This window comes from Gopherus evgoodei, chromosome 6 (genome assembly GCF_007399415.2).
Source record: "Gopherus evgoodei ecotype Sinaloan lineage chromosome 6, rGopEvg1_v1.p, whole genome shotgun sequence".
Taxonomy (NCBI): Eukaryota; Metazoa; Chordata; order Testudines; family Testudinidae; genus Gopherus; species Gopherus evgoodei.
The window spans coordinates 31,066,112-31,092,813 of NC_044327.1; the positions used below are offsets into that span (position 1 = coordinate 31,066,112).

The following is a 26,702-nucleotide window of genomic DNA, read 5'->3' on the forward strand; positions in this document are numbered from 1 at the left end:
AAAAAATATCTACAAGGAGACATTGTAGGAGAGAAAGATGGACTCTCCTGGTCTGCTGTAATGATGAAGTGATAATGTGAGTTTTGTTAAGAGAGCAAAACAAAAAACTGACAACAGTACTGTGTCTTACAACAATAGGGCCTTTGCCTCCATTCCCAGGAACAACTAGCAGGTGTGAATTATTGCACCAATGATAAACTGTTCTATTTGTTTCTGTATCTTAATATGCATTTCCCTTGCTGATGGAAACAATACTACAGGGCTGGTGGATTTCCCAATTACAAGTTTCTCCTCTGAAATACTATAAGGTCCTGGCTCTCAGAGGCTCCTGCCAGACCCTTGTTAAAATTCCATTACCAGACTGCAGGCAGGGCAGCCAGGGGATTTCCCTGCCTCCCATGGGAATTCACCACCTCTCTCTGCAAACTGCTAAATGTTCCTTACAAGAGATGGTTCCCCTGGGACTCATAAAAACACTTAACAGGAAATATTTGGCCTTTGCTTTGCACCGAGCATCAGCTAATTTAAAATAATTTCCTGGGCTATGATTCCCAGCATGGTTTTAAACTCCTTGCTTTTCCTCCCACCCAGCCCCACAAGTTGAACACTGATCTAGGGGATTTTTGCAAGCTAAGGATTATGTGTTTGTTTTAAACAGGAGCCCTTAGTTAGACTATCGATAGCAATATTACCCGATTTTCCGTTTGAAATTCCAGTAGCAGTTTCTCATTTCAAATACTACTACAGGACTCGTGCATTTCCTCACTCGGAATCCCCTTACTTGCCATCTGAAATCCTACTGGATCAGGAGAGTGGTTAATTCTACTTACAGTTTCTGGCTAGGAATGCTGTGGGATCCAGTTGGAATCCCAGATTTTTTCAGCTGAAAGGCAATAGGATGAATAGCTCAGCTGTAGGAGAGAGAGATGGGGAGCGGGGGAAGCCTCCCGAGCAGAAGTGGAGGAGAGTGACAGTTGACCGGGAAGTGGGTGAGATGAAAACCTCAGACCACCAGGGAAAGCAGCGGTGTCTCTTTAAGGCTTGCAAGGTGGGGCTAGTCCCTCCCCAGCCAGCCGCCCGCTCAGCAAATTTATAAATTTAGTAACAATGTGTCTTAGGCGCTTGGATCCTGAAATTAACACCGCAGCAGCAGCTCCGGGCGGATCTGTATCTGTTACTCTCCGCCTTCCAGCAGCTCGGACACGAGGAGGGGAGGAGCAGGGGGCGAGCGTTTCAACACATTATCCTGCCCTTCTCACCCAGGACAAGCACCCCCCCCCCCCATGCACCATTCACACAAGCCTGCCTATGCCCCATGGACAGACTGCCTTGCCACCAAGGGAGAGACACTTGGAGCTTGAGCTGCGCCACCAGAAGCGGAGCGTAAGCAGGCGCAGCAGCAGTCGCCTCTGGACGGACTAAGGCAGGAGGTCCGAGGTGTGTGTGTGGGGGTTTGCTGGCAGATTTCCACCTCCCCATCCCGGGGCGAGGATGTCAGCGCCAGGGGTGCAGCACCGCTGGGCTACTAAGACCCCTATCCTCTCAGCCACCTTGTGGCTCCTGTGCTCCGCTACGCAGGTAAGAGAAGTTGCTTCCCATTTCCTCCGCTGGCCTTTCGCGTGCCGGGCTTCGCGCTGCCGCCCCAGTGAGGCCGGGCACGGTTATCTCGAGCCGCCCCATTGCCGGGGGGCAGCAGCGTCCGGAGGGCGGCCCCGGGATCGCGCCGTCTGCAGCAGGTTCCCCGCACGGGGTGACTCCTGCTGGCTGGAGCCGGGTCCGGCGCGCACCCCCGAGGCCGCGTGCGCTCAGCCCCCGCGCACCGCTTGCGCTTGGCGCAGGCCGGGGCGGCTCTCGCAGGCGGGCGGCATTCGGTGCTGAGCGGCGGCTGCTGCTGCTCCTGCCCCTGCCCACCCGGCTCTTCCCTGGCGCGGCCGGCTGCCATCCCGGCAGGTTTGGGGGCTTGGTAGGAGCTCTGGCAGCCGGCGCCTCTTGGCTGCTGCAGCGGGAGCAGCTGGGATGGGGCGGAGGGAGGAGCCAGGTTGGGGGTCCTCACTCTCCTCACATGTGACCCCAGTGGCGACTCCTTACTTTTGGGGGCACCGCGTGGGGCAGGAGCCCCGCACATCTCCTGGGGACAGGGTCACAACTCTGCATGCAGCAGGCCTGTAGTAGTGGGGGACCAGGTAGATCCGGGTCAGGTTGTGCCCCTCAGCTTAGAATAAGATCAGGGAGGCCTACACCATCTGGGGCAGGTGCCCTCCTCCCGGGGCAGGACAGCAGGAGCAGCACCCCTTTCACACCCTGCGTCCAGCCCCTGCACCAAGTGGCCCATCCTCTTCAAATGGACCATGCAGCACAGGAGCTCCTCCCTCATCTGGGGGGGCAGACACACTTCCTGGCTGCTGCTAGAACACCTATAGCAGCCGGTAAGTGGGGGGGGGCGCACCTACAGAGACTTTTTTAGAAGTGCCACTGCTAGGGGGACCAGACAGCAAATGTGAAAAATCAGGACAGAAGGTGGGGGGTAATAGGAGCCTACATAAGAAAAAGCCCCTGAAATCAGGACATCTGGTCACCCTAGGCACTGTTGGTTTGGAAACTAGCACACTGGTGGGTGTGATGTCATCAGGTCTCTGCTCATCCTGTAAAAGAGGGGAGCTGTTGTTGTGGGGAGGCAGGCAGAAAGGCCTCTGGGTTAACAGCCATGGAGCAGATTGCTCTGGTCAGGCAGGGAGTGGATAGTTTTGGGGAAACTAACAGCAGCAGTAAAGGTGAGTGTGCAGCTAATTAGTTTTGTATTTGTATAGGTAACATTTTGCTGATATGTTGTGTGTCTTCTTTGAGAAAACCAAGAAACTCTATCAAAACAAACTCTAGACTGTAAACACAGGTCTCCCAATGGGGAGAGCAAATGAGCCACCTGTTGCCAATAGTAGTAAGGATGATTGATGCACTACTGAAGGGTAGTGGATACTGCTTGGATGAAGGTGATACAAGAACCTGTATAATACCTTAAATTCTAGGTATGGTGCTACAATGGGTTCTCCAGTCCTCAAAAGGACCTCCATCAAAATACAGAGAAGAAATAATAGTCAGTTCTTACAAACTTGTGTGTCCAAAACTGACCACTATGCTCTGCAGGCTTATCCCCTCCCTTCCTGATCTATAGCCAGATGCACTAACGCTAACATCAGTGATGGCTGATTTTGTGCATCCCTTTTTATAAATGTCCCTGTATTACAGTCATACTTTCCCAGCAAATGTCTTTGAAACTCAAACTGAGGTTAGTTTTATAACTCTCAGAAAGGGAGGATGGGAGGGTCTTTTAATAGTACACAACTTTTATTATAGCTTTGCTGAATGTCAGGAGTGCAGGTTTTTATCCTCTTGTGGGGAGGAAATGTTTCCAAGAAATAGAATAACTTTGATAGTATGTATCCTTTCTGTGTTTTCAAATGAGTATTTCATTTTCTGAGAGCAATGTGCTGAAGTGGGCTGTTTCAGTGGGGTTCTCATGAGTGTAACTTACACCCACTTGCATGCTCTGCAAAGTAATTTACTTTGCTTAGTCATGGATTCACTGTTGCGGAGCTTTTACTTCAGGGAGTGCAGTCAGGGGGAAATAAGACAGGGCATCCCCATTCAGTGCTCTTGGGACAAACAGTTAATGAAATCACTTTCAGCTGTTTGTGTGTGTCTTGGATCATTGTGTTTTTAAGGTATAGGTTAGTTTCCCAGGCTTGAGAAATAACACTGAGAGGTCTGTGAAGAAAACAGTGTCATGAACAAAATAACTGAAGTTTTGATGTTAGAAGTATGATCCTTTCTGGACTGGCTCATAAGTGCATCATGAAGTACAGTTGGGCAAAATACTGCTCTGATAGTATTGGTGCACTTACAGAGCTTGCATATTAGCCTCCTTAGGTAAATATTTTGCACCATGATATGGAAACTGATGCTGGAAGAGACTTGTTTTGAGAGACAAAGTAAGCCCTGCACCTTATTTTACAGGTTATTAAAGCCACATTAGCCTGGATTCCCTGATGGAACTCCTGCCTACCCTTTCCTTATCTACCTTTTCAGCCCTGCCCTTAGACCAATCAGATCTGCCTCTTGGCACTGGGTTCTGTCACTGCTTATCCTGTCTCTGCACACCTGCTCCCACTGTTTATCTGGGTCTCCACTTTCCTCTGCTTCCAAAGCAACTTTTCTTTGGGGTGGAGGGAGCTCAAAGTAACTCCTTGCTTTTGTGTATAAGGATTTTTTTTCCAAATTATTCCAATCATGTCTCAGAGTTTGTGGAGTAGCTCTGTAGGGCACAGAGGGGCTGGGTTAGAGCTGCAACAGAAATGCAGTGAAGTTTTCTTTGGCTCTTACGTTGAATATATAACTCTAAATTGAAATTCATTTAGATTCTCAATGTAACAATTGAAGTAATGGAATTTGGCATTGCCTCTTCACTGTATGGCTGCCTTCAATTTTACATTTAGATGGTTTGGATTGGTGAACAACTTCTTTTGGGGCTACCCAGCACATCGTTGCTGTTTCTTTGTAAAGTGCTAACAAGAGTTCCCAGGTGAGGATCCCCTGATTGTGCTAGGCACAGAACACACACACACAATTAAATAATAAAAATAATAATAAAATTATTAATACAATAATTAAAAGATGGCCCCTGCCTTGAAGAGTTTACAGTTTCTTGGAATGGTATAAAAATGTACATATTAATATTTGGGTTTTTCTGCATTAAATGCTATCTTGACTATGAACTAAGGGTTTAAATGGCATTAAAATATCTTATGGTAACACTCAAAGCCCTCTGTTGCCCCACTTTGATTTGAAAATAAAATTGAACTGTTTATTGTGTTTAATAAGATTCCCTGAGGAATTATGAAGGCTAGAAGTGTCAGATAACAGAAAATAAAGCAGATTTCTGACTCTTTAACTTCGTCAGTATATTACACTGATGGTGCTGGATTCAAGATCTGGATTCAGTTCCTGGCTCTGCAACATAAGAACAATCATACTGGGTCAGACCAAAGGTTCATCTAGCCCAGTATCCTGTCTTCTGACAGTGGCCAATGCCAGATGCCCCAGAGGGAATGAACAGACAGGTTATCATCAAGTGATCCATGCCCTATCACCCAATCCCAGCTTCTGGCAAACAGAGGCTTAGGGACACCATTCTTCCCCATCCTGGCTAATAGCCATTGTTGGACCTATCCTCCATGAATCTATCTAGCTCCCTTTTGAACCCAGTTATAGTACTGGCCTTCACAACAACCTCTGGCAAGGAGTCCCAGAGGTTGACCGTGGGTTGCATGAAAAAATACTTTTTTGTGTTTGTTTTAAACCTGCTACCTCTTAATTTCATTTGGTGGCTGCTTGTTCTTGTATAATGAGGAGGAGTAAATAACACTTCCTTATTCACTTTCTCCACGCCACTCACAATTTTATAGACCTCTGTCATATCCCCCCTTAGTCGCCTCTTTTCCAAGCTGAAAAGTCCCAGTCTTATTAATCTCGCCTCATACAGAAGCCATTCTATACCCATAGTCATTTTTGTTGGCTTCCTATGTGATTTTGGGCGAGCCGTTTAATCTCTATGCCCCTCTTTATACTTTGTTTCCCCTCTCTGTGTTGTGCATTTAAATTGTAAGCTCTTTGCAAGGACTGCATCTCGCTTTGTACTAGACGCTGAATGTGCACAATATATTGATCCTTATTGGGGCCTCTAGGCACTATTATAAAATATTAATAAGTGGCATAGGAAGCTATTCTTGGGAGTGAAGGACATCCTTTTACTATACATGTTTGTAGTACAATAACATTACCCATTGAAAGCTGCAGAAGGTTACATCTAGCTTTGCCTTCTCTTCCATGCTATATTTACTTCATGGTAGTCTACTCCAAGGACATGTTGTTTTGTATTTTGCTACACAGAAAAATGACCTAATTAAAAACTAAGTTCAATTTTAAATAGGGTAATTCACTGTCAATAGAGATACTTTTGCAATCCATATGTTTTGAAGACTACGTTCACGTTACAATTAGGGTGTTAGTTAGGTTGAAAGATCAAACTACTTCAGCCTTAAAACATATAGGATGTTGTAAAGACAATTTTTATCTCCAAAAATGACTTGGAGACAGAATCCTATGAGAATAGCAAACTTAAATTATCTAATCAACCAGCACTTTGATATCAAAACATCCCTCTTGATTTTTTTTAATCTTTATTACAAGCAACATAGCCTCAGAAATCATTAGTATCTATCAGCCTAATCTAATGTACGTGTATTGTGTGAATTATGACAGTACCTTGCATTCTGGATCAAGGTTCTGTTACGCAAGGTGGTGTGCAAACACACAAAAAGATGCTGCCTGCTCTGAAAAGCTTACAATCTAATTAGATGTTTGTCTTCTTTAATAGATAACCTCTCTTTTTGAGCTTTACTGTATCCTAGATTTGGATCTTGGTATACTATGTGATGAAGGTGTGAGCTGCATAGGAGAATATTTTCTTTACAGCAACATCCATTAAAGTATGCAGTGCTAATAGCACTACCTGTTAAGGTTACCTAATGGTTTCCACTATGAGATTGTTTTCTGTTGCTTATAATTTTGCTAAACTTAAACTGAGCTGAAAATTTCCATAAGGGGTGTCTGCCTCAGGCTGATTATCTGAAATTTTCACCAAAACAATGGAGCTATTTCAGAGAATGAGGTTAAGAAGAAATAAATTGTCTTGTCACTTAAAAAAATTCTGGTGACTCTCTTCTTTGAGACTCTCTAATGCTCCCATGCTGTGGAGCAAGGCCTTGAAATTTGGCAGGGATGTGCCTTTTGCCATTTCTATGAAAATCCACCCAAATTTGATCAAAGTATAAACTAAACTACAGAGTTAGGCAGACATAAAGTAGCTTACATCCAATGTATTATGTCAGTAGGTTACAATGCTACTTCTGCTGAAGTAAGTGCCCTGCTACACCGACATTGTAACTCCGCCTCCATGAGAGGGGTACTTAGGTCAATGTAGTTAGGGTGATGCAGTGTCGGTGCAGTTGGCAGCCAACAGCCAATTTAACTAATGCAGCGTCTACAAGTGGAACTGACAGCTGGAGTCCTCCCCTAACTGCCCCGGTGATGACAGCCTGAGCAGTCAACCAGATGTGGGCTCACAACTGGGCCCCCACCCGGCCCCGGTGCTCAAAGCATGAACAGTTAGCTGGGCACAGGGCTCTCTCAGCTGACAGCTCGAGCTGTCAGCCCTGGGGTGGGTTTGGGCATTTGGGCTGTCGGTGCTGGGGTGGGGGAAGAGGAGGCTCAGCTGTAAGCCCCATGCCTGGCTGACGTGCCTGAGGCTGTCAGCCCCAGGGCTGCTGGGCTCCAGCTGTCAGTGTCCCAGTGCCCCACTTCAGTCAATGGAAGCCATCTTGGTGAGCATGTGCACCACTGACAGAAGGAGCACGTGTGGACATCAACCACCTCTTTAATTGTTGTGGTGGCTGTACATCAACTTAAGTCGACTTAATTTTGTTGTGTAGACAAGCTCTAAAACTTTGAAAAATCTCTCTTTGTATATGCCTAGCAGAGACTTCTGAGATTTTAGCTGCTGAACATTGAGAAGATTCTGTCCTTCCTAAATAACTGCCAGCCCCTCACAGCTCCTAACGTTGGCCAGGCTGCTCATGCAGCATTGGCACAGAGTGGCTGAGCAGGTTTCATCACCTTATAGCTACTATGTGTGGCAAAACTTCACATGAATCTCCCGTTGGCCCCTCCAAGTAAGTGTGCTCCAACCCAGGCCTACAGAGGAAAAGTTGGACTTTCCTTATTGCTGCTTTTGACTGCTTTGGGATAGGGCGGAACTGAGAGCAGGGAGCCTGCCTCTTCTGTTCTCACAATGACCTTGCTGCTGGTGCCCATGCAGCATGGAGGAGAGAGTTGCCTGGCCTGAATGCAGGGGAGGCAAGAGTGAAACTTTGGAGCCTAGGCAGAGGAAAAGGAGTAGATGGAGACAAGGAGCCTGGTGAGACTGGAATTGGAGGGAGGGAGGAGAGACTGGCAGGGCAAGGAGACTGGGATGGGGAGGACAGGGGCTGAGAACTAGCTTAGAGAGGGAGGGGAAGGTTTTGATGGAATGAGAAGCTGGGGGAGGGGCAGGAGCCTGGAAGTGGCTGGACAAAGGCTAGGGACCAGTTGGGGTGAAAGGAAACCGATTGTACAATGAGCAAGGGTGCAAGGGGGAAACCTGGGACTAGCTGGGTATGGTTCCCCATTCCCAGCCAATGGACACCTGCGGGGGAGGGGGGCGGTGCCTGCAGGTAAGGACAGGACACAGAGCCCTCACCCCCCCCCCCAGGGCCACAAGGATATAGTGCCAGCCGCTTCCGGGAGTGGCACAGGGCCAGGGCAGGCAGGGAGCCTGCCTTAGCCCCACAGCTCCACTGGGGTGGCAATCCTGCGGGCCGGATCCAAAGCCTGCGGGCCGTAGTTTGCCTATCCCTGCTCTACCATGATGTTTTTAAATAGTTCCCATGCAGCTTGCAGGCATTTCACTCTTGTGACTGTTCCTTTCAATTTTTGTTTAACTAGCTTCCTTTAAAAAAAAATAGTTCCCCTTTTTGAAGTAAAATGCTGCGGTGGTGGGTTTCTTTGGTATTTTCCCTGCTACATGGATTTTAAATTTAATTACATTATGGTTGCTATTATGGAGGAGTTCAACCATATTTGTTCTTGGACTAGAGCCTGTGCTCCTCTTAGGACTAAATCAAGAATTGCTTTTCCCCTTGTGGGTTCCAGGGTGAGCTGCTCCAAGAAACAATCAGTGGTGTCAAGAAATTTATCTCTGCATCCTGTCCTGAGGTGGCATGTGCCCATCAATAAGGGAATAGTTGAAATCCCTCATTATCGTTGAGGGTGTTTTTTTTCCTAGCCTCTAATCTCTGAGCATTTCACGATCACTGTCACTGTCATGGTCTTATTAAAGCATGGAATTTCTATCCATAGAGATTTTTTGATACAGTTTGATTCTTTTAAGATTTGATGTTTTCTGACCTCTGAAGAGGTCATCTCTTTCTCTGATTGCCTCGAAGAACCAGTTCTTCTGCTATGATGCCTCACTCAGGGACAGGAGAGGAGAAGGTCTGCATGCAATAGGTCAAACTTCTAGCTGTTGGCCCATAAGTTTGTTCCCAGGACTTGGGCTTCCCTGTATCTGCTGCGATGCCATTCTACCTTATTCCCTTTTGAGGGTAATAGGCACCACCTTTTTTGGGAGGGCGAGGAGGAGGAAGGAGAAATACTTTGCCTTGGATTTGATCTGTGCGAATTATCCACTCATCTTTGCTGCCCAGCTGTCTCACCAAATAAGCTGATGGTAATTTCGGTAGTTTCATTCTTTGTGCAAGTTAGGAGTTATAGCTGAGGGAAGGACTCAGGATTTTTTTCTAAGCCATTTATTAGCTCCTAGTGCTTGCTTGGTTCTGAATATGTGCTACTGTTCTACACCATGGAATTTCATTCTTATTGCCTTGCTAAATTTACTTACAGACTCAGGTTTGCCATATATTAACAGGGGTTAAGGCTCCTCTCCTTGACTGTATCACTAACAGTGTTGTCTTCTACATTGTACAGCACCTAGCACAATGTGTCCCCAATTCTTATGAGGCTTTTAGACTCTAAACAAAGGCTATTGAGATGTTTAGATAAGCAGTCCCTTGCTGGACTACCTGTGGCATTGTTCTCGGTGTCTCGATGTGGTTTTTTTCCTTCATTTGATTAGGTATCTGCAAGTCAATACTATCTTGCAAACTCCACCCTTTTAATGCACTCCATCCCTCTAGGGGTGGCTCAAGACTCCTTCTTGGTATTTGCTACTTGCAATGGCTTCTCCCTTGGGTTGGATCCTAGTTTCTTTTTCAGATATCAGGTGCCTCCACCCAGGTGACTCCTCACTGTCCCCAAAACATATGTGGTGCTGTCCCTTGGGAAAATGAATAATGCTACTCCCAGACAAGGGTTAGAAATCCGATGCACAAGAAACAATAAAAATACTTCAGCACCAACCACACCGGAAGAATGACACACCCAAAAATAACAATATAGAAAAGGGGGACTTTATTAGGACCAGGAAAATAGGATCTAGGGAAGGAAAGGGATAGGGTTAGCTAACAAGTACTAAACACTACCAAATCAACCACTTTCCAACACACTCAAATCTTCCCAACCCCAGCTCCTCCCTGGCACCTTCCCAGGCAGATAGTGCACACAGGTTGGAATCCTGAGATCAGTGCTGCAGAGCTGTGAATAATGCCCAACTTAAAGAACAAGGGTTCCCTCACTTGTTCCTACCCCTGGGCGGGGCAGAGTCCTCACCCACCTCCTACCAGGGAGCCTGGTAGGGAGTGCTATGGAGGCCTCAGTTGGCTCTTGCAAGTCAGTGACAAGTTGGAGCTCTGCTGCTTTCTGCAGGGTTGGAACTGCCTGACCCATGCACCATTTCCTGCAGCAAGTCAAAGACTCCCTTTGTGGAGAGAGGGAGTTAACCATGCTGTTCTGCTTCAGTCACAGCTCCCATGGTTTAGTTTCAGTTTTGAGGTTACAACAAGTTTCTTTGGCTAGGTCTAAACTCTAAACTTATATGGGTATAACTGTTGCTTGGGCTGTGAAAATTCCAAACTCCTGAGTGATACAACTGTACTGACATAAGCCCTGGTGTAGCCAGTGCTATGTCGATGTGAGGGCTTTTCTGGTCATTGAAATGCTACAGCAACATTTTAAGTGTAGATGTGCCCTTGTCTCTGAATCAGGCTGCCCCCCACCTCCCACTGTAGGGGCTGAGCAGCCCTGGCTCATAATTGGCCCAGAAAACTGCTTGTTCAGGTCACTCCATGCAGAAATCTCCATATTGGCCTCAGCAGGAGTTTCTACTCCATCTGTCCCCTCCTCTGGCTCCAAGCATTATGGGAAGTGGAGTCAGAATACTCTGGAGTGGGTTTGGGGTCTTCTGGTAGCCATTACATACAGTTGTAGTCCCTAGGATAGGAACCCTTCCTCCCCCCAGTAGGTCAATCTGGCACTCCAAGAGTTGGCAAATGCCAAGTGGAGTTTACATGAGGAAGTGTGAAGAAAATTAAATAGAAACTAGTTCACCCACCATTCAAGTTACCAGTTGAATTCTTTGTAAAAGATGGCGTACAGCATGCCTAACTTTCTTCTCTCCCACTTGATTTCTTAAGACAGAAGGGATCTGTGGATGGGGGCTGTGAAATTCTATCCTATATCTTAGTTGTATGGGCTCCATCATCCTCTGACTGATCTATTTTACTTGCTTATTCCAAAACAAAACACTTCTGTCTGCAGTCTGGGTTTAGGGATGGAGCTGATCAATGAATTTGGGCAAATTCTTTAAAAAAAAAAAAAAAAGAGAGAGAGAGACAGAAAAATAGTGATGTAATGGCCCAACTCCCACCAGTGATGGTAACCTCATCTAAAAGATTAGAAAAACTGTATCAAAGAAAGTTTTAGCCTTTTAATCTCTCAGCAGCTCCTAATCCATCTTTGTCTGGTAAGGAGATGATTCAGACTCTCCTGGAATGGGGAAGATGTTACTCAAAAGAAACATTTTATTTTGCACTTCAAGAACATCACTACTTTTAATTACAAGAAACAAACAATACTTCCTTGAACTAAGAAATAATTCTTTTCTTTAAGTTGAAAGGAAGACTTAGGGATTTGGCTGATTCAAATTTGGTGCCCACATTTGAAAGATGTCTTACTTGTTTCCTATCTATAATAGATTTTTATGTAAGCTGAATAATAATAATAATAATAAAAAACCTTGCCACTCTGGCCTTTAAAAGGATTACAGTCTCAAATTACACTGGCATTAGCCCTCCATTGGTGCAGATGCTGAGGAAATTGGCCAAACTGACAAGATCCAATAAGGGAATAAAGGCAGGGTAGAAACTGGACAATACTGAAAATGACAGAATATAGATAATCTTCTCCAAATCTCAGTGTGGAAAGTAGGTGTGTAAATTAAAGATTGAATTTTTATGGTCAACAGGCACATCTGATTCATGGACCGTGCAGGATTTATACAGAATAAGGATCACAGTTTTGTACAGTGGAGAAAGTGTGTAAAAACTAAATTCAGACACTTTTCATGCACATCATTACCTGGTCTTCAGTCTCTAGTTTTTTTCAGGCTAGTGAATTGTGGCTGTTGCAAGGATATGATCATGTTTGTCTAATTTCCTTGGCATAGGAGCAGATGGTATGTGTGTACCGGATTTGGTTCTGCACTAGTATCTTCAGGATTCCTATTTCAAGATGTCAGTGCCATAAAGCAAAAGATATAGTATGTAGTGTTGCTCTTCTCTATTTCCATCAGTAGCTGGGTTAACAATATCGTCACCCAGATAGAGCACTCTGAATCCACACATATCTTATCTCTGTGTTAACAGGAGCATTGATTGTGAAGACCACATTCTTCAGGAGTCAAAAGTGACCGCATTGATTTTGGTAACCTAGGTTTGGTTAGTCTTATTGCCCAGGGTAAACTTGTGGCCTCTTCCCAGGCTCCCACTCATGGCAGCCATGGAGGTGGCCCCTTGACTCAGTTTCCTTCTTAGGTCCCCAGTAACTCTATTTAAGTTTGTCTTCTAGTCCATATACACAGTTTATTAACAAATCATAGTGCAAATAATCCATAGCAGTCCCAACATATATTCCATATTACCCCAGTGCACCTAATTCTTGTGCTTACCATGCCCCAGTGTCTTCTGTCACAACTAGATTCCTTAGTCAGTCTCTTCCATCACTCTGCCAGGAAACCCCTTCCTTCTGAGGTGCAACCCTGCTCTTCCCACTGGGAACTCCCAAAGCCTCTCTGCTGGGAGCACCCCTCGCTTCCTCTGGCCCGATCACTGTTCCTCAGGGTCCAGCTCTCCAGCACGGAGTCATCAGTGGGGTCTCTACTGCTCCTCCTTCATTCTGCCCTCTCTGGCCTAGAGCCATCCAGCAACACTGTCTGTCTTGGGAAGCTCTCCTCTCCTGCCCTTCTCCTGATTGACTCAGTCTGCTGTGACTCCTAGCTAATCTTGCATAGCCCCCTGCATTCTGCTCCACCCTCTTAATTGATCCAACTGGGGGCACCTAGTCTGGAACAGGAGAGCTGAGCCCAGTTCCTTGTAATGAGCCAGCTGCCCTGTTCCGCCCAATTTCTTGTCCACCCAAATCCTCGTCCATGAATATAAACAGAATCTTTTTATTAAACTGCAGTTCTATTCTGGGAAAAAAGTTGCCTTTTTTTTTTTAAATGGCCACTCTCTGCACGCCCTGTGAAGTCTAATGCAACTGCACAGGTATAACTGAAGACAGTTTGTTCTGAGGGATATTTATTACTATTGCTGATGCTTGAGGAAGACCAAATTCAGGTTGGTTGGTAGATCTGATTGAGATAGTGGCTGTAGCTCTGGTAGGTAGAAAATTTATCTTTCTATTTTTTAAACTAAATCAACTTAATATGGAGACATAATAAATGTGAAATGCCATTTTTCATGATTTTCCATAGTAGGTCCATGATTTAAGGCTGCAACTCCTCAGCAAAATAGCATAAAATGTACATTGTTCATGCAGCTTTGCCTTATATGATCAAAAAAGGAAATCAAACATGCAGGTATTTTAAATATTCACTTACTATCTTACGCTTTTGATATAGTTTCTTTTGTCATGTTTCTTGAAGCACTTTGCACCTCTGGGGTGATACATGACGTGTCTTTAATAGCACGTAGCAAAGATACAACATTAGTTCACAACAGCTGGTGAAGAATACATTATCTAAGTGAAATTTGACCCTATCCAAAAAATCATTCTTTAAAGTCTGCCCAGACTTGTATGTTTATGTATTTTGTATGCCTTTTAAGAGGGATATTGTGCAGTCAATATAATTGTCCTATATGTATAGTCGGGGAGATGTTCTGAAGGGGATGCAGGTGGGGAAGAGACAGAATAGAATAGTTAGGAAATGTACCAGGAAGGTCTGCTTTGTGGATCTTAAATTGCATTAAAAAATAGCTTCATATTTGGATTTGACACGCAGTCACGGATCTGGTTGGCTTCCCCCTGCTGACAGCTCACCAGGTTGCTGAGGGGACTCATCTGCAGGATCTCATGGGTTTGAAGCTTCTGGAGTCTGAACAGAGGCCAGGCACTGTAGAGTTAACTGGAAGCAACTTAAGAAGTGTTCCTGTCTTTAACACTCAGATGCCCGATGCTCAACTCCCAATGGGGCCAAACCCCAAATAAATCCGTTTTACCCTGTATAAAACTTATACAGGGTAAACTCATAAATTATTTGCCTTCTATAACACTGATACAGAGAGATGCACAGCTGTTTGTCCCCCCTGGGTATTAATACCTTTCCACTGCTCTCCACTTCCCCCCTGTATCTTTCAGACAGGAGAAGAAAGTGTCTTTTCCCACGCTCTAGCAGACCTATTATTCCAAGGTACTTTACCTTGAATAGATGGTTGTTGAGTTCTAATGACCACCAGAGTTTCTCATCTGGCAGAGAAGTGACACAGCCCTGCCCACTCATGGTGGATACATGTACAGAGCTGCATTCATGATACAGCAATTTTCATAGAGGTAATTTCATAGGATTGGCCAGGATTCATAATTCATACAGACTGATCCCCTAAATCATTACACTCATGATGAGTTTCTCTAAACTAGAAAGTTTAGTGTCATTTGGAATTAAGATAACGAAGGTAGGTTTGGTAAAAACACTGAGCTCTATTACACTATGGAGTAGCCCTTCTAAGGGAAGTAGTGGAAAACCAATTGCTTTAAACCTATTAAAATATAGATGGGATAAAGGAGTAGCATGTAGGCTGTATGGAAGAATTCTGGACTGGCAGGGGGATTGACTGGATGATCTGATGGGCCTTTCTCATCTCTAATTTCTCTGATGGATGATATTGGAAAACAAATCCTGTTCTTGCATCCATACTTCAGCTTGTTCAGTCCTATGTGTCTATGTACTATAAACAATGACTGCGTTACATCAGTCTTAGATATGGGTCATGGAATCTAGCTTGATACCATTGCTCTTGATTTGACACAAAGGTTTCCAGAATTTCCATACAAATACTTTTTTTAAACTAACCACATAAATGTGAGATCTTTTAATGAGGCGTTTAATAGTGGGAGAATGGCTTTGTGCAAAATTGTCAATAATTATTGCACTCTAGCTTTGCATTTATTTTTATATGTATCATGTGAATACTCTGTAGTGAACTGAATTTCCTGTTTGTGGTTTTTGATGTGATTATAATGTCTCCATTGTGTCTAATACACACGGCCTGCAGAATCCTTTCTTTAGATTGCACAGGTGTCTTTCTGTGGAGAGCTGGCATAGAAGACAGACTTCATTTAAATGAATTTCACTGCCTCTGTGTAGCTCCAATAGTGAAAATTGGCCCTCCATGGCTGTACACATTTTCTTTTTATTTCCATCGTTAATTTTTTAGAGAAATGTGGGGGAGTCAGTCTAGCTTTAAGCTGTATTAACTTCCAAAGAAATGCCTGGCCAACATCTGGGTTATGCTACGTAAATGTGAAAAGTACCCCTCCCTTTTTTCCATATAAATATCTGGCCTTACATCCTGGGGTGGGGAGTTAAGCAGAAGAGAGTCTTTGGATGGATGGATGACATCATGCTCTTTTTAGATGGGTTAAAGTTGGTGTTTATAGCTTAAATGTTTTATGATTGGTTGGTGAGTGGAACACAGAGCAGAAGACAATCCTGCGTGTGTAAATGAATACATATTCATTCTAGGGAATTACTGGTGGGAAAATGGAGAGCATCCTTGTAAAATGACTACGTTTTTCATGTTTCTTCTCAGTTTTGTGAAAATACCTAAAATGTCGTGGCTCCTTGCTTAACTAGAAGGATGTGAGTGGCGAATATGACAACTTTGAGTGAATCAGGGCCCAAGTTTACCTCCATTTATGAAAGCCACCTCAGGTTACACTTCTGTTATGATAGCATTCTCTTTTTTGAAATCGGAAGCATCTGGCATTAGGGAAGGTGTTTGGTTTTTTTTGGGCATGTTTCCATGTGAAATCCAAATTTTGCAAAATGTCTCTGTCATGGGGTGGTGCGGCCACTTTGCAGGGTCTTGTTCTGTCTCCCGGAGGTGGGGAGAAGTTAGCCTGGAATGGCGCTAATAAAGGATTAATGATTGGTAATTAAGACATAGGGATCCTCTAAAAGGGTTAATGTGATTGACCATCACGAGGGGTGGGTGTGGTTCAGGAGGAGAGAGCACTCAAGAAGAGGAAGTGCTGGAATTAAAAGGGGATGGGAGAAATGGTAGTGAGTGAGGAGAGAAGGTTTAGAAGAGAAAGGTAGGGTGTAGGGGAGAGGAACATCTCTGGGCAGTAAGCCCTGACTGAAGGGCAAAACTAAACTGAAACTGGGACTTGGAAGAAGGTCTGGACTGAAGGAAATTGGATCATAAAAGAAGGGTCAGAACTAAAGAAATTTATGGGAAGACAGGGTGATTCGGACTCCAGCCACCCAGTCACTGAAAGACTGGTCCTTGGGATACTGTTGAGCAGGTGAGCTGAAAGACAGTAAAGACTCTGTAACACCTAAAGGGGCCAGACCTTACGGAGAGCCTGGCTGGATGGTCATGGCCCGCCTGCATAAATTGCATGTGGAGAACGCAAAGGGATTCTCTGCAGCAGGTGTGATCTATGACGGTCACACACAGCAAAAAGATGGGGCCACTAAAAAGTCTGGAATTAAATTCCAAATAATTTATCTTAAACCCTTCTTCCCGACCCCAAATCACCATGGCCCTGATCTTGGAAATGATTGTGTGTGAGTGTAACATTAGTCCTGAACAATCCCAGCAAAGTCATATCAGTAAAGTTAAACACATGCTTTGCAGCACTTGAGCACGAAGTCTGCACCGCCCTAAAAAATGGAATAAGAGCGCCATGTTTGGTATGCTCACTCTAATTCCTCTTTACTTCTAACCTTAAGCTTCTAGGTAATGGCACTAGATATTGTCTGGCTTATTGTGAGGCACCTGATTGTTAGGACAATGCTTCACCTGTGAATTGTACAGTGCATTTATCGATTCTGTTTAGTGGCAGATGGCTGCCAAGAAGTAAGCTACGTAAAGTAAACTAGTAAATTATCTACGGAGTTTCTATACCATGCTGGAATGATTAATTGAAGGCAGTGTTTGCTCTGAGGGAAAGTGCTTTTCAGACTTCATGATTCAAACCTTTCTCTGAGATCCTCTTTGAGTTCTAGGCAGCTTTATACTTATCAACCCATTTACTTAAATGGATTACATCTGCCTCATATATGGCCAAGTACCTGCAATGAAGAAGTTTGAGAGGAATACTCCAAGGTGTTGAAAACTGATCTTGGAGAATGCTGCCCTTTGCATGAAAGTGGCAGACTTCTGCAGATTCAGAGGTTGATACTGTAGTTCAGCTCAGATGATTAAATGGTGAAATATTTGGTTTAACTTAATTTTACCATTTTTGTGTTCCATAGTTTTTATGTACATTTAGGTTTTTTTTAAATTTGTAACCAAAATTTTGTCTCACTAGATGGCCTCTTACTTCTGTTAACAGTTGTCACATTCCATTCTGAATGTATACGGGTGATACATTCAGAGCTGCAGCCAGAAAAAAGTACATCCACACTAGAAGTGAAATAAGGCAGAATTTATCTCTTAGAGTTTTCATGCCCCCCATTATCATGGTATCTGAGTAAGCCTCGCAATCATTAATATATTTATCCTCGCAACACTCCTGTGAGGTAGAGAAGTGCAATTACCCCATTTTATAGATGGAGAGCTGAGGAGGTAGTGAATGCCTTAGATAGCTCATCTCAGCACACTGGTCTGCTATGTACAAATAGAAATGACATACAGTTAACATGTATTTAAAAAACCAAAAGGCAATAGGGAGTTTGAAAGCATCACCTCACAGGTGTCGTGCAGGCAGGAAAGTACCTTTTCTTTTTATCCAGTTGCTGATGCTGTATCTATATTTTTATGAGACTATTCATGCCCTTTCTCCATCCTGTGTGTGTTCTCGGGCACTTATAGCATCAATGCCCACTCTCTGTGGGGTGTGTGTACATGCACACTTGTTTAGTTTGTTTCAAGGTACAAAGGCTACAGTGTTCCAGGGGAAAGCACCTCGAGGAAGGTTTCCCCTGGAACCACACCGATGCAGGAACCATGCCAATGCACATCCCTTTGACAGTAGTGTACATTGGCACTATGGTAAAAGGTCATTATGTTTTGCTTTCTGAGACATGGGCCTCTGCTTGTTGAATCCCATATTAGGCTGTCCTCTTGCTTTGGCTTCTAATTTGTGCTCCTTGTAAAACAGAACGTGGCATTTTGAATTGTGAACATTTCTCTGTGTGAAGGAAGAGGAAACTGATCTCAAGGGAGGGGTAATCTTTCTCTAAAGTGAAATCATTACTTGTGGCAGGTGCTGGGTTGATTCAAATGGGCTGAATCTCCACTCGTAAACTTAGAATCCATAGGTCCCTGTTGTTGCAACTCCTCCAGTGCTAGCAATGGTGGTGGCTGTAGTGAAGAAAGGGTTTAATTAGTAATTTGGTGGATATTTAAAGGGGTCTGAGGGACTACATGCCCAACTTCCGTTGAAAATCAATGGGATTTGTGTGCCTAGTTCTCAGCCTTGTCTACACTGCAGAATTACTTCAGCATAACTGTTGCTCAGAGGTCTGAATAATCCATGCCAACCTATGTGCTGGTGTAGACAGCGCTGTGTCAGCAGGAGAAGCTCTCTCCCTTCGGCTTAGAGGGTCTTCATTAAAGTGCTACATCAGTGCAGTTATGCTTATGCAGTGTTTTAAGTGTAGACTTGCCCTTAGGCCCCTTTGAAAATCTCAGGTTTTTTTGCAATACTTCTGGACTGTGGTACTCCTTGCTGTATTATGTCATTGAAGCAGAGAATTTGGCAAGATTTAAAGAGGTATTGGGCACCTATATGGTAAACAAAAATGTCCGGAGTTGTTGTTGGTATAGTTAATGTTAAAGCAAAAGTTTTGAAAGGGCTCTGAAACATCATGTTTAGGTCTTAAAATAATCTCTAACTATTAGGGATTATCTTGAGATTTGTATGAGGGACAGAGTATCCCACACGTGCTTACTGTGAGGTTTCTTGCACCTTCCTCTGAAACATCTGGTGCTGGCCACTGTCAGACACAGGATACTGGACTAGGTGGACCATCAGTTTGATCCAGTATAGTGATTCTTATGTTCCTAACTAGTACAGCAGGGACCACACTGATGCAGGATTCCCTGCAATGACCTGCTAATGCAGCCTCAATCCTTACTTGGAGGCCATACCTGCAATGGTGATGGTTTACAAATGTTTGTTTACTGAACTTTTGTGGCCCCTCTTCATAAATCTCTCATCTGTATGGTGAAGTTTAGTGAGCCTTTGGCCATCTCTTTGCTTTTAAAGGAAGAGAGTTGGCAGCTATCTTACTTTTCCCTTCCAGTGACTCTCTCTCCCCTCAAGAGGGTGTCCTGCTCCCATGCTTTCATATTTGGCTTTCTCTCAAGACTACTATGGTAGCTTACTTTCTGTAAAAGATTAGACTAAATGTCATGGTCCCCACACTGTATCCTGTTCCAGTGAAGATGAGTCTCTCTTGAATGCTGCTTCTGTGCTGCTTAAACATCTTAATGTGTTCTGGAGCTGATACATCATAGTGTTACAAAATCACAAAGTATGTGAAATCCCTCCCTCCAGTACTGAAACTCTAAAGGGTAACTGACCAGTGCACTTTGTGAGATCAAATAATTTCTCCATGAGATTGAATGGTACTTGTAGAACTGGAGTAGAGGGTCTAGTAGGAGCTAGAATTTTATTGCGTGCAAGAAGTGGGAGGATACAGAGGTTAAGCTCATAATTTGGTTCAGTTTAAGATAAGTGTCAAAAAGTTGAAACTTTTAAAAACTATCACTTCCATATTTGTTTTCCCGAGCTTCCCCCAGACTTTCAGGAAAAATTCTACTTTGGCATAACATATGGGGAGTGATATTCCACTGGGATTTCTCTCTCTTCTGGGGAAGCTGGACTTCAGATTTAGAGTGGAGACACAACCTTCAACTTTTATTAGGAGCAACTACTGCTGTTCTGTATTGTCAGACTTTTAGCATTGGCACTTTTTCCTGTGAAATAGCTGACTGGACAGAATGAGATCTGATATTTTAACATGATCCTTAAAACACTGTGGGGTGTGGCACCTCCTTTATCCTGGTTTTTGAGACTGTGGACTGACATGTTTTCATGGTTAAACACTGAGTACCTTTCCTAGACATGACCAACAGCTTTGTGTAGCTTGAAAGTTTCTCTTTCACAGTAGAAATTGGTCCAAAAAAAGATATTACCTCACCCACCTTGTCTCGGTAATATCTCGGAGAAGCATGACTAGAGCAATGCTGCAAACATGTTTTCACAAATCACTTCTAAAGACTTCTGTATGCTGGAACATAGTTAACATGAATATTTACTGCATCCCTTTTAAAGCTGTTCTACTACTGCAAAATATATTGCATCTATAAACCATACCATTTGTGTGATATCGGGGCCTATATATAGATGAAAATATAAAAAGGAAAATGTAAGAGTTAGTTAAAATAACTTGAAGAGTTTGAATTAGAGCCATGAAAGCAAGAAAATGTGCAGTTAAGAATGGGTAAGATAGATTCTCCCTTACTCCCAGCTCTGTCCTGGATAGGGCTGGCTCCAGGCACCAGCTCAGCAAGCAGGTGCTTGGGGCGGCCAAGGGGAAGGGGTGGCACGTTGGGCTCTTCAGTGGCAATTCGACGACGGGTCCCTTGGTCCCTCTCAGCGGGAAGGACCTGCTGCAGAAGAAAAAAGTGACGTGGTGGAGCTGCGATGATTGCCGCTGCGCTTTTTTTTTTTTTTTTTTTCCCCCCCTCCTTCCGCTTGGGGTGGCAAAAACCCTGGAACTGGCCCTGGTCCTGGTCCTGGACACGGTGGAGTTTGAGACTATATTAAACTGGATCCAGTAGAGCTGGGTGAAATATTATTTTGCATGAAAAGTTTATTTGCTGAAAGAAGCAGTTTTAGCTCAACAAACTGTTTGCAAATTTAGGTAAATTTGCCACATAGTTTCAGGTGCCTTTTTTGGATAGGAGAAGAGGGAGGTCACCTCATGAAGAACTTAGATACCATTCACAAAACTGCTAGTGGTTGTCCTGTCCTTTGCCAAGTTCAAGTTCCTGCTCCAAAGATTAATATGCAGTAGAACAATGTCAGCAGAAGAAATTGAGAGAGCCAATAGTCTGGTGGTGAGGGAACTCGCCTTCATCTGTGAGGGGTTCAAGTTCTTCAACCAGAGAGGGTAATAAGAGGGCAGCCGCCACAATCAGCACCATTGGTTTTGTGAATCTAGCCCTTAATTTCCTTTGCTTCTGTTTAAACTAAAAGTTAAAAATGCCCAGAAATGAAACAATTTTTAAAAACTTTAACGTGCTGAAAATTAGTTTTTTTTTCAGTTTGTTTACCTTGCTCAGAAACCTTGCTTTTTATTTTGTTGAAACTGCCAGCAAACTGAAAAATGAGTTGTTCGCTCAGCTCCAATGTGAACACTAGGAAAAAAGATGCATGTTTTAAAAACATGTCAAAACCCTAAAAGGGCCAATTTGTATTTTAATGTTTTAGTTGGTAGGGGGTCAACTCCCATCTATAATAAGATTTTAACATGTTAGTTAACATGTTTTTAAAAACACACCTTTTCCCCAGCACAGACACAGCCTAATAGAAGGAAGGAGCCTATTTCAATACAGAACTTGGTATACTGAGTGACTCCTATTGCCACAAAATGCCTAAATCGTAGCTGATTTCTTTTTGATTGCGTGGAACAGGATCTAATTTTGATGTTGGTACTTTTGCTGAGCTCTTCTTAGGTCTGTTAGACAATCTTAGCAGCCAAAGATAACAAAAAGTAAGAGGGGACATAGAACAAAGGTAAAATATAAAGCTTTATAAAAAGTTTATTTAAACCCTCATCAGGATTCTGTACTATGTGTAACTAATCTGAATATATCGTCTTGTCTTTGCATCAGAAACCATAGCTATATATAATGGATATATCACAGGGTTAACCTGGACACACAGTAATATAAAGTAAAACCGTTTGCCAAGATACTTGGCAAAATGATTTAGTGGGTGGTTAATCAAGCATTTATAGGACCCAAAAATATTTCATGATGTAATTGCTGTTGGGGGTTGCTGCAGCTATGATTATCTGACCTGGGAGATTGATACAAGTGCAATGAAGCAGCTTAGGTTACTACTATCTTGGTAAAATGTCTCCCAGGAGAGTAAAAGGGAGAAAATGTTCTTGCATCCTGTGAACAATTTCATTAGGAACCTATTTGTTTTCCTGAGATAGCAATTAAATGATGTAATTAAATGAACAAATTGCACTTATAAGCATGAAAGAGATACATGCATTCACGCTGTGAGACAACTAATTAGCAAAACAATGTTTTATCTGGGAGCTGTTCAGGAGTTTTGTTTGTTTTTATTCTCAGAGAAGCCTTATTTTTTTCTGTCCCATTGAAACAACTAGAAATCTAATAATAATCTGCAGAAGAATCATTTCAGGAATTTCCATTTTGTGCTGGAATACTGAGCGTGTCTCTAAAAATAAGGTGACGAGCAGCTGGAATTCCTGTGTTCTGTTCCTGGGTTACTTGCTGTGTGTTGGATCCTGCAATCATAGAAGTGTATGATAGCACTCGTGTGTAAAGGACTGAGCTCTTAACCATTTGTGCTGAATGTACTCATTTGTAAAATGCAGATAAGATTATGATACTGTCTCTCCCAAGGGTTAAGACACGCCACTATATAAATCCATAGTATGCCCACACCTTGAATACTGTGTGCAGTTCTAGTCACCCCATCTCAAAAAAACAATACAAATTAGAATTGGAAAATGTTTAAGGGTATGAATCAGCTTCCATATGAGGAGAGATTAAAAACACTGGAACTTTTCAGCTTGGAAAAGAGGCGACTAAGAGGGCATATTATCGAGGTCTCTAAAATCATGAATGGTATGGAGAAAATGAATAAGGAAGTGTTGTTTACTCCTTCACGTAACAAGATCCAGGGATCACCAATGAAATGAATAGGAAGCAGGCTTAAAACAAAAGGAAGTGCTGCTTCACATAATGCACAGTCGACTGGTGGAACTTGTTGCCAGGGGATGTTGCAAAAAACAAAACTATAACTGGGTACAAAAAAGAGCTAGATAAGGTCATTGAAGATAGGTACATCAATGGCTATTAGCCGAGGCGATCAGGGATGCAACCCCATGATCTGGATGTCCCTAGCTTCCGATCGCCAGAAGCTGGGAGTGGATGACGGGATGGATCACTTGATTGCCTGTTTTGTTCATTCCCTCTGAAGCACTTGGCATTGGCCACTGTTGGAAGACAGGATACCGGGCTAGATGGACCAATTGGTCTGATGCAGCATAACAGTTCTTATGTTTAGGGTAAATAAGGCGCTTTGAGTTCTTTGGATGTCTTAAAAATAAATAAATATATTTTTAAGCTGAGTGAAAAATATTACAGTTTGTGTATTCAGGTTGGGGATGAATGTTTTGCGCACACTGTTTTTTAGAGCATTGTTAAATAAATGCATTAAAATTGAAAGAAACTTGGAGATCTAGCTTTATTATGTGTTTATGAATTTGTTTCAAATTCATAAACACATAATAACTTCCCAAAAAAGTGTGCAATTTCAGTTTTCTGATTTTTTTCCCTTCAATGTGACCACTGACTAAAAATGGATGTTTTCTCAAAAATGAAAATAAGTGAAATCCATTTTCACTTTAAATGGCCTATTTATGAGCAAATCCCATTAACATTTTTGAAACTTCAAAATGTGGGGTTATTTTTGCATCCAGATTATTATAAACACATGATCATGCCCAAATTAAATTTTGTAATATTTTCAAGTGAAATTTCCTTTTTTAAAAAAAAATTCACAAAAAGTGAAATTTCCTCAATTTAGGAGGAAATAGCCAATATTTTTCATGGAATTTGTGGTGATCCCTTTTGCACTTCATTTGCCCTTTGCTTCCATCTAACCTACTCACATTGACTGAGAATAAAATAAAGTCCACTATGCAGCACTGAATCACAAAGAACAAACCTCAGATTGTAATGGGAAAGGCTAACTGATTCCTTCATAGGAATATTGTGTATTGTAAGTGATGGTAGTGCACAAGATACTTCTTACATACTGATCTGCCACCCCTTACCCCCACAAGATATCCACTGATTTTGAGTAAAACCTTCCTTGGAAGGTAGAGTCTGAAGCCACATGACATTCTCCCTCTTTCCCTGGTTATTCCCTATTCATCTCTCCTCTCCTCTAAAGGATCTATCTAATTCCCCTATCAGGCACAGTTGCGGCTCCATCTACTGGTGGGAAAGGTTGGGAGCCCCCAAAAATTCTTGAGCCAGACACCAGCAGTTCCTATTTTAAGTTTCTATTCCCTGGAGTGCGGTTACCTCAACTGCCAGAAGGGAGAGGGAGTCCTGCTCCGTCAAGCAAGAGAAAGGAGGTGGGGTTGCCCTTCAGTATTTATCAGCGTAGGAGAACTGCAATCCCTCTTATTTAACTTCTGGTTAGTAGAGACACTTTCTGAATACAGCTGTTACCCATATGGAAAAAAGTATTTAAATTATATTAAAGATATTTTCAGCTTTTAAATAGTATTTGAAATATTACACAGTTGCCCCTTTCCTTTTTGAAATAATATTTAAAATACATCAGATTTTTCATATATCCTATGTATTTGATAATCAGGGGGAGGGATAGCTCAGTGGTTTGAGCATTGGCCTGCTAAACCCAGCGTTGTGAGTTCAATCTTTGAGAGGGCCACTTAGGGATCTAGGGCAAAATCAGTACTTGGTCCTGCTAGTGAAGGCAGGGGGTTGGACTCAATGACCTTTCAAGGTTCCTTCCAGTTCTAGGAGATTGGTATATCTCCAATTATTAAAAAAACAAACAAACGAACGAACTTGACACAAGGTATGTGTGTGTTTTTTGTATTTTTTCCAATGTCTATAAATTCTTGACTCAAATTTCACTCATATATTATAAATGTTAGAAATACACCTCTACCCCGATGTAACCTGACCTGATAGAACACAAATTCGGATATAATGCTGTAAAGCAGTGCTCTGGGGGGCAGGGCTGCGCACTCCAGCAGATCAAAGCAAATTCAGTATAACGCATTTTCACCTATAACAGGTAAGATTTTTTTTTGGTCTCTTGAGGACAGCATCATATCGGAGAGGAAGTGTATCTAAAATGTTTTTAAAACCCCATGCAGAAGTGTTTCTTCCGTTTATAGTTGTAGGAAAAGCTTAGTCACAGATTAAGTCCTAGCAGTTCAAAAAGGGGTGGGGGTGCAAGGATAACTTTGCCCCACGAGTATTATCACGTCTAGTACTTGAAATGCTTCTTCAAGTCCACCCCATTGGTGGGCTTTGATCTAGCAAAGCGCTTAAGCATGTGCATAACTTTAAGGGATGACACTGGCACTAATGATATTCTTGAAGCTATACACGTCCCTGAGTGATTTGCTGGATCATGGTCTAGAGAGCAATAAAGTCTGTGGTCCTTAGGCTTTAGGTGCCCTAGCTAAACCCAAAGACTGTTGTCTGAGTGTCCTCCATTTGTTTTCATCAGCATATTATAATATAGCATAGGGACTAGTCCTTCATCCTCTCTTTGAGTTTATGCTCAATAGGGGAGACAACTGGGTTAGGAGCATCTCCAAACTTTCACCATGGAAATTCCACATCTGATATGGTGCCAGGTAGCTTCCTCTGGCCAGAATGCCAAATGGCTCAATTCACAAGCCTTTGGTGTAAATTTTCTCTTTCCGTGTATTAAGAACCGTCCCAAACAGGAATCCCCTAATCAAGAGTTTAATGCCTCTCTAAGGTCTGTGCACCTCCTGCCCTCTTAAACACACAACCCTTCAAACTTTGTCGGATGGGTCTCCCATGAGGTTTACCCATGCCTGATCACCCCAAGGCTAAAATTGCAATACCTTGTTTGCCGTTGCCTGAAGCAGCCTTTTTGGGGATTCTGCATCTTTAAGATGGCTGTAGAAGACTGTTCCCTCTAACTTTTTCTCTGGAGCCCCCAAGGATGTGAAACCTTGTACACTGGTAAACAGCGACAAGGAGTCCTGTGGCACCTTATAGATTAACAGATGTATTGGAGCATAAGCTGACGTCTGACGAAGTGGGTATTCACCCACAAAAGCTTATGCTCCAATACATCTGTTAATCTATAAGGTGCCACAGGACTCCTTGTTGCTTTTTGCAGATCCAGACTAACACGGCTACCCCTCTGATACTTGTACACTGGTGTCAGCTATGTTCCCTTGGTCTCAGCTAATCTGCCATCTCACTACCCATGTTCACCAGTGCCTCCTATCCTTGTTATCTATGTTTAGTTTTTCCTGGGATCTCTGGCTATGGCACTCTGCCCAGGCTCCCAGCTCGCTTTGCAGCTCTGGTATCCTTGCTATCAGATTTCACTAATCTTTAAAG

General features: G+C 43.1%; 1 protein-coding gene across 3 annotated transcripts in view; it reads left to right on the forward strand.

Moving 5' to 3' along the window:
• Window positions 1-1,139: 1,139 nt before the first annotated feature.
• ADAMTSL1 (ADAMTS like 1) overlaps window positions 1,140-26,702 on the forward strand; it is a 692,925-nt gene continuing 667,362 nt past the window's right edge. For all 3 annotated transcript variants that reach the window (XM_030566852.1, XM_030566853.1, XM_030566854.1), the window contains exon 1: window positions 1,140-1,578. In XM_030566852.1, the coding sequence (XP_030422712.1) occupies window positions 1,492-1,578 (87 nt within the window). In that variant the 5' untranslated portion in view covers window positions 1,140-1,491. The remainder of the gene's footprint in view (window positions 1,579-26,702) is intronic.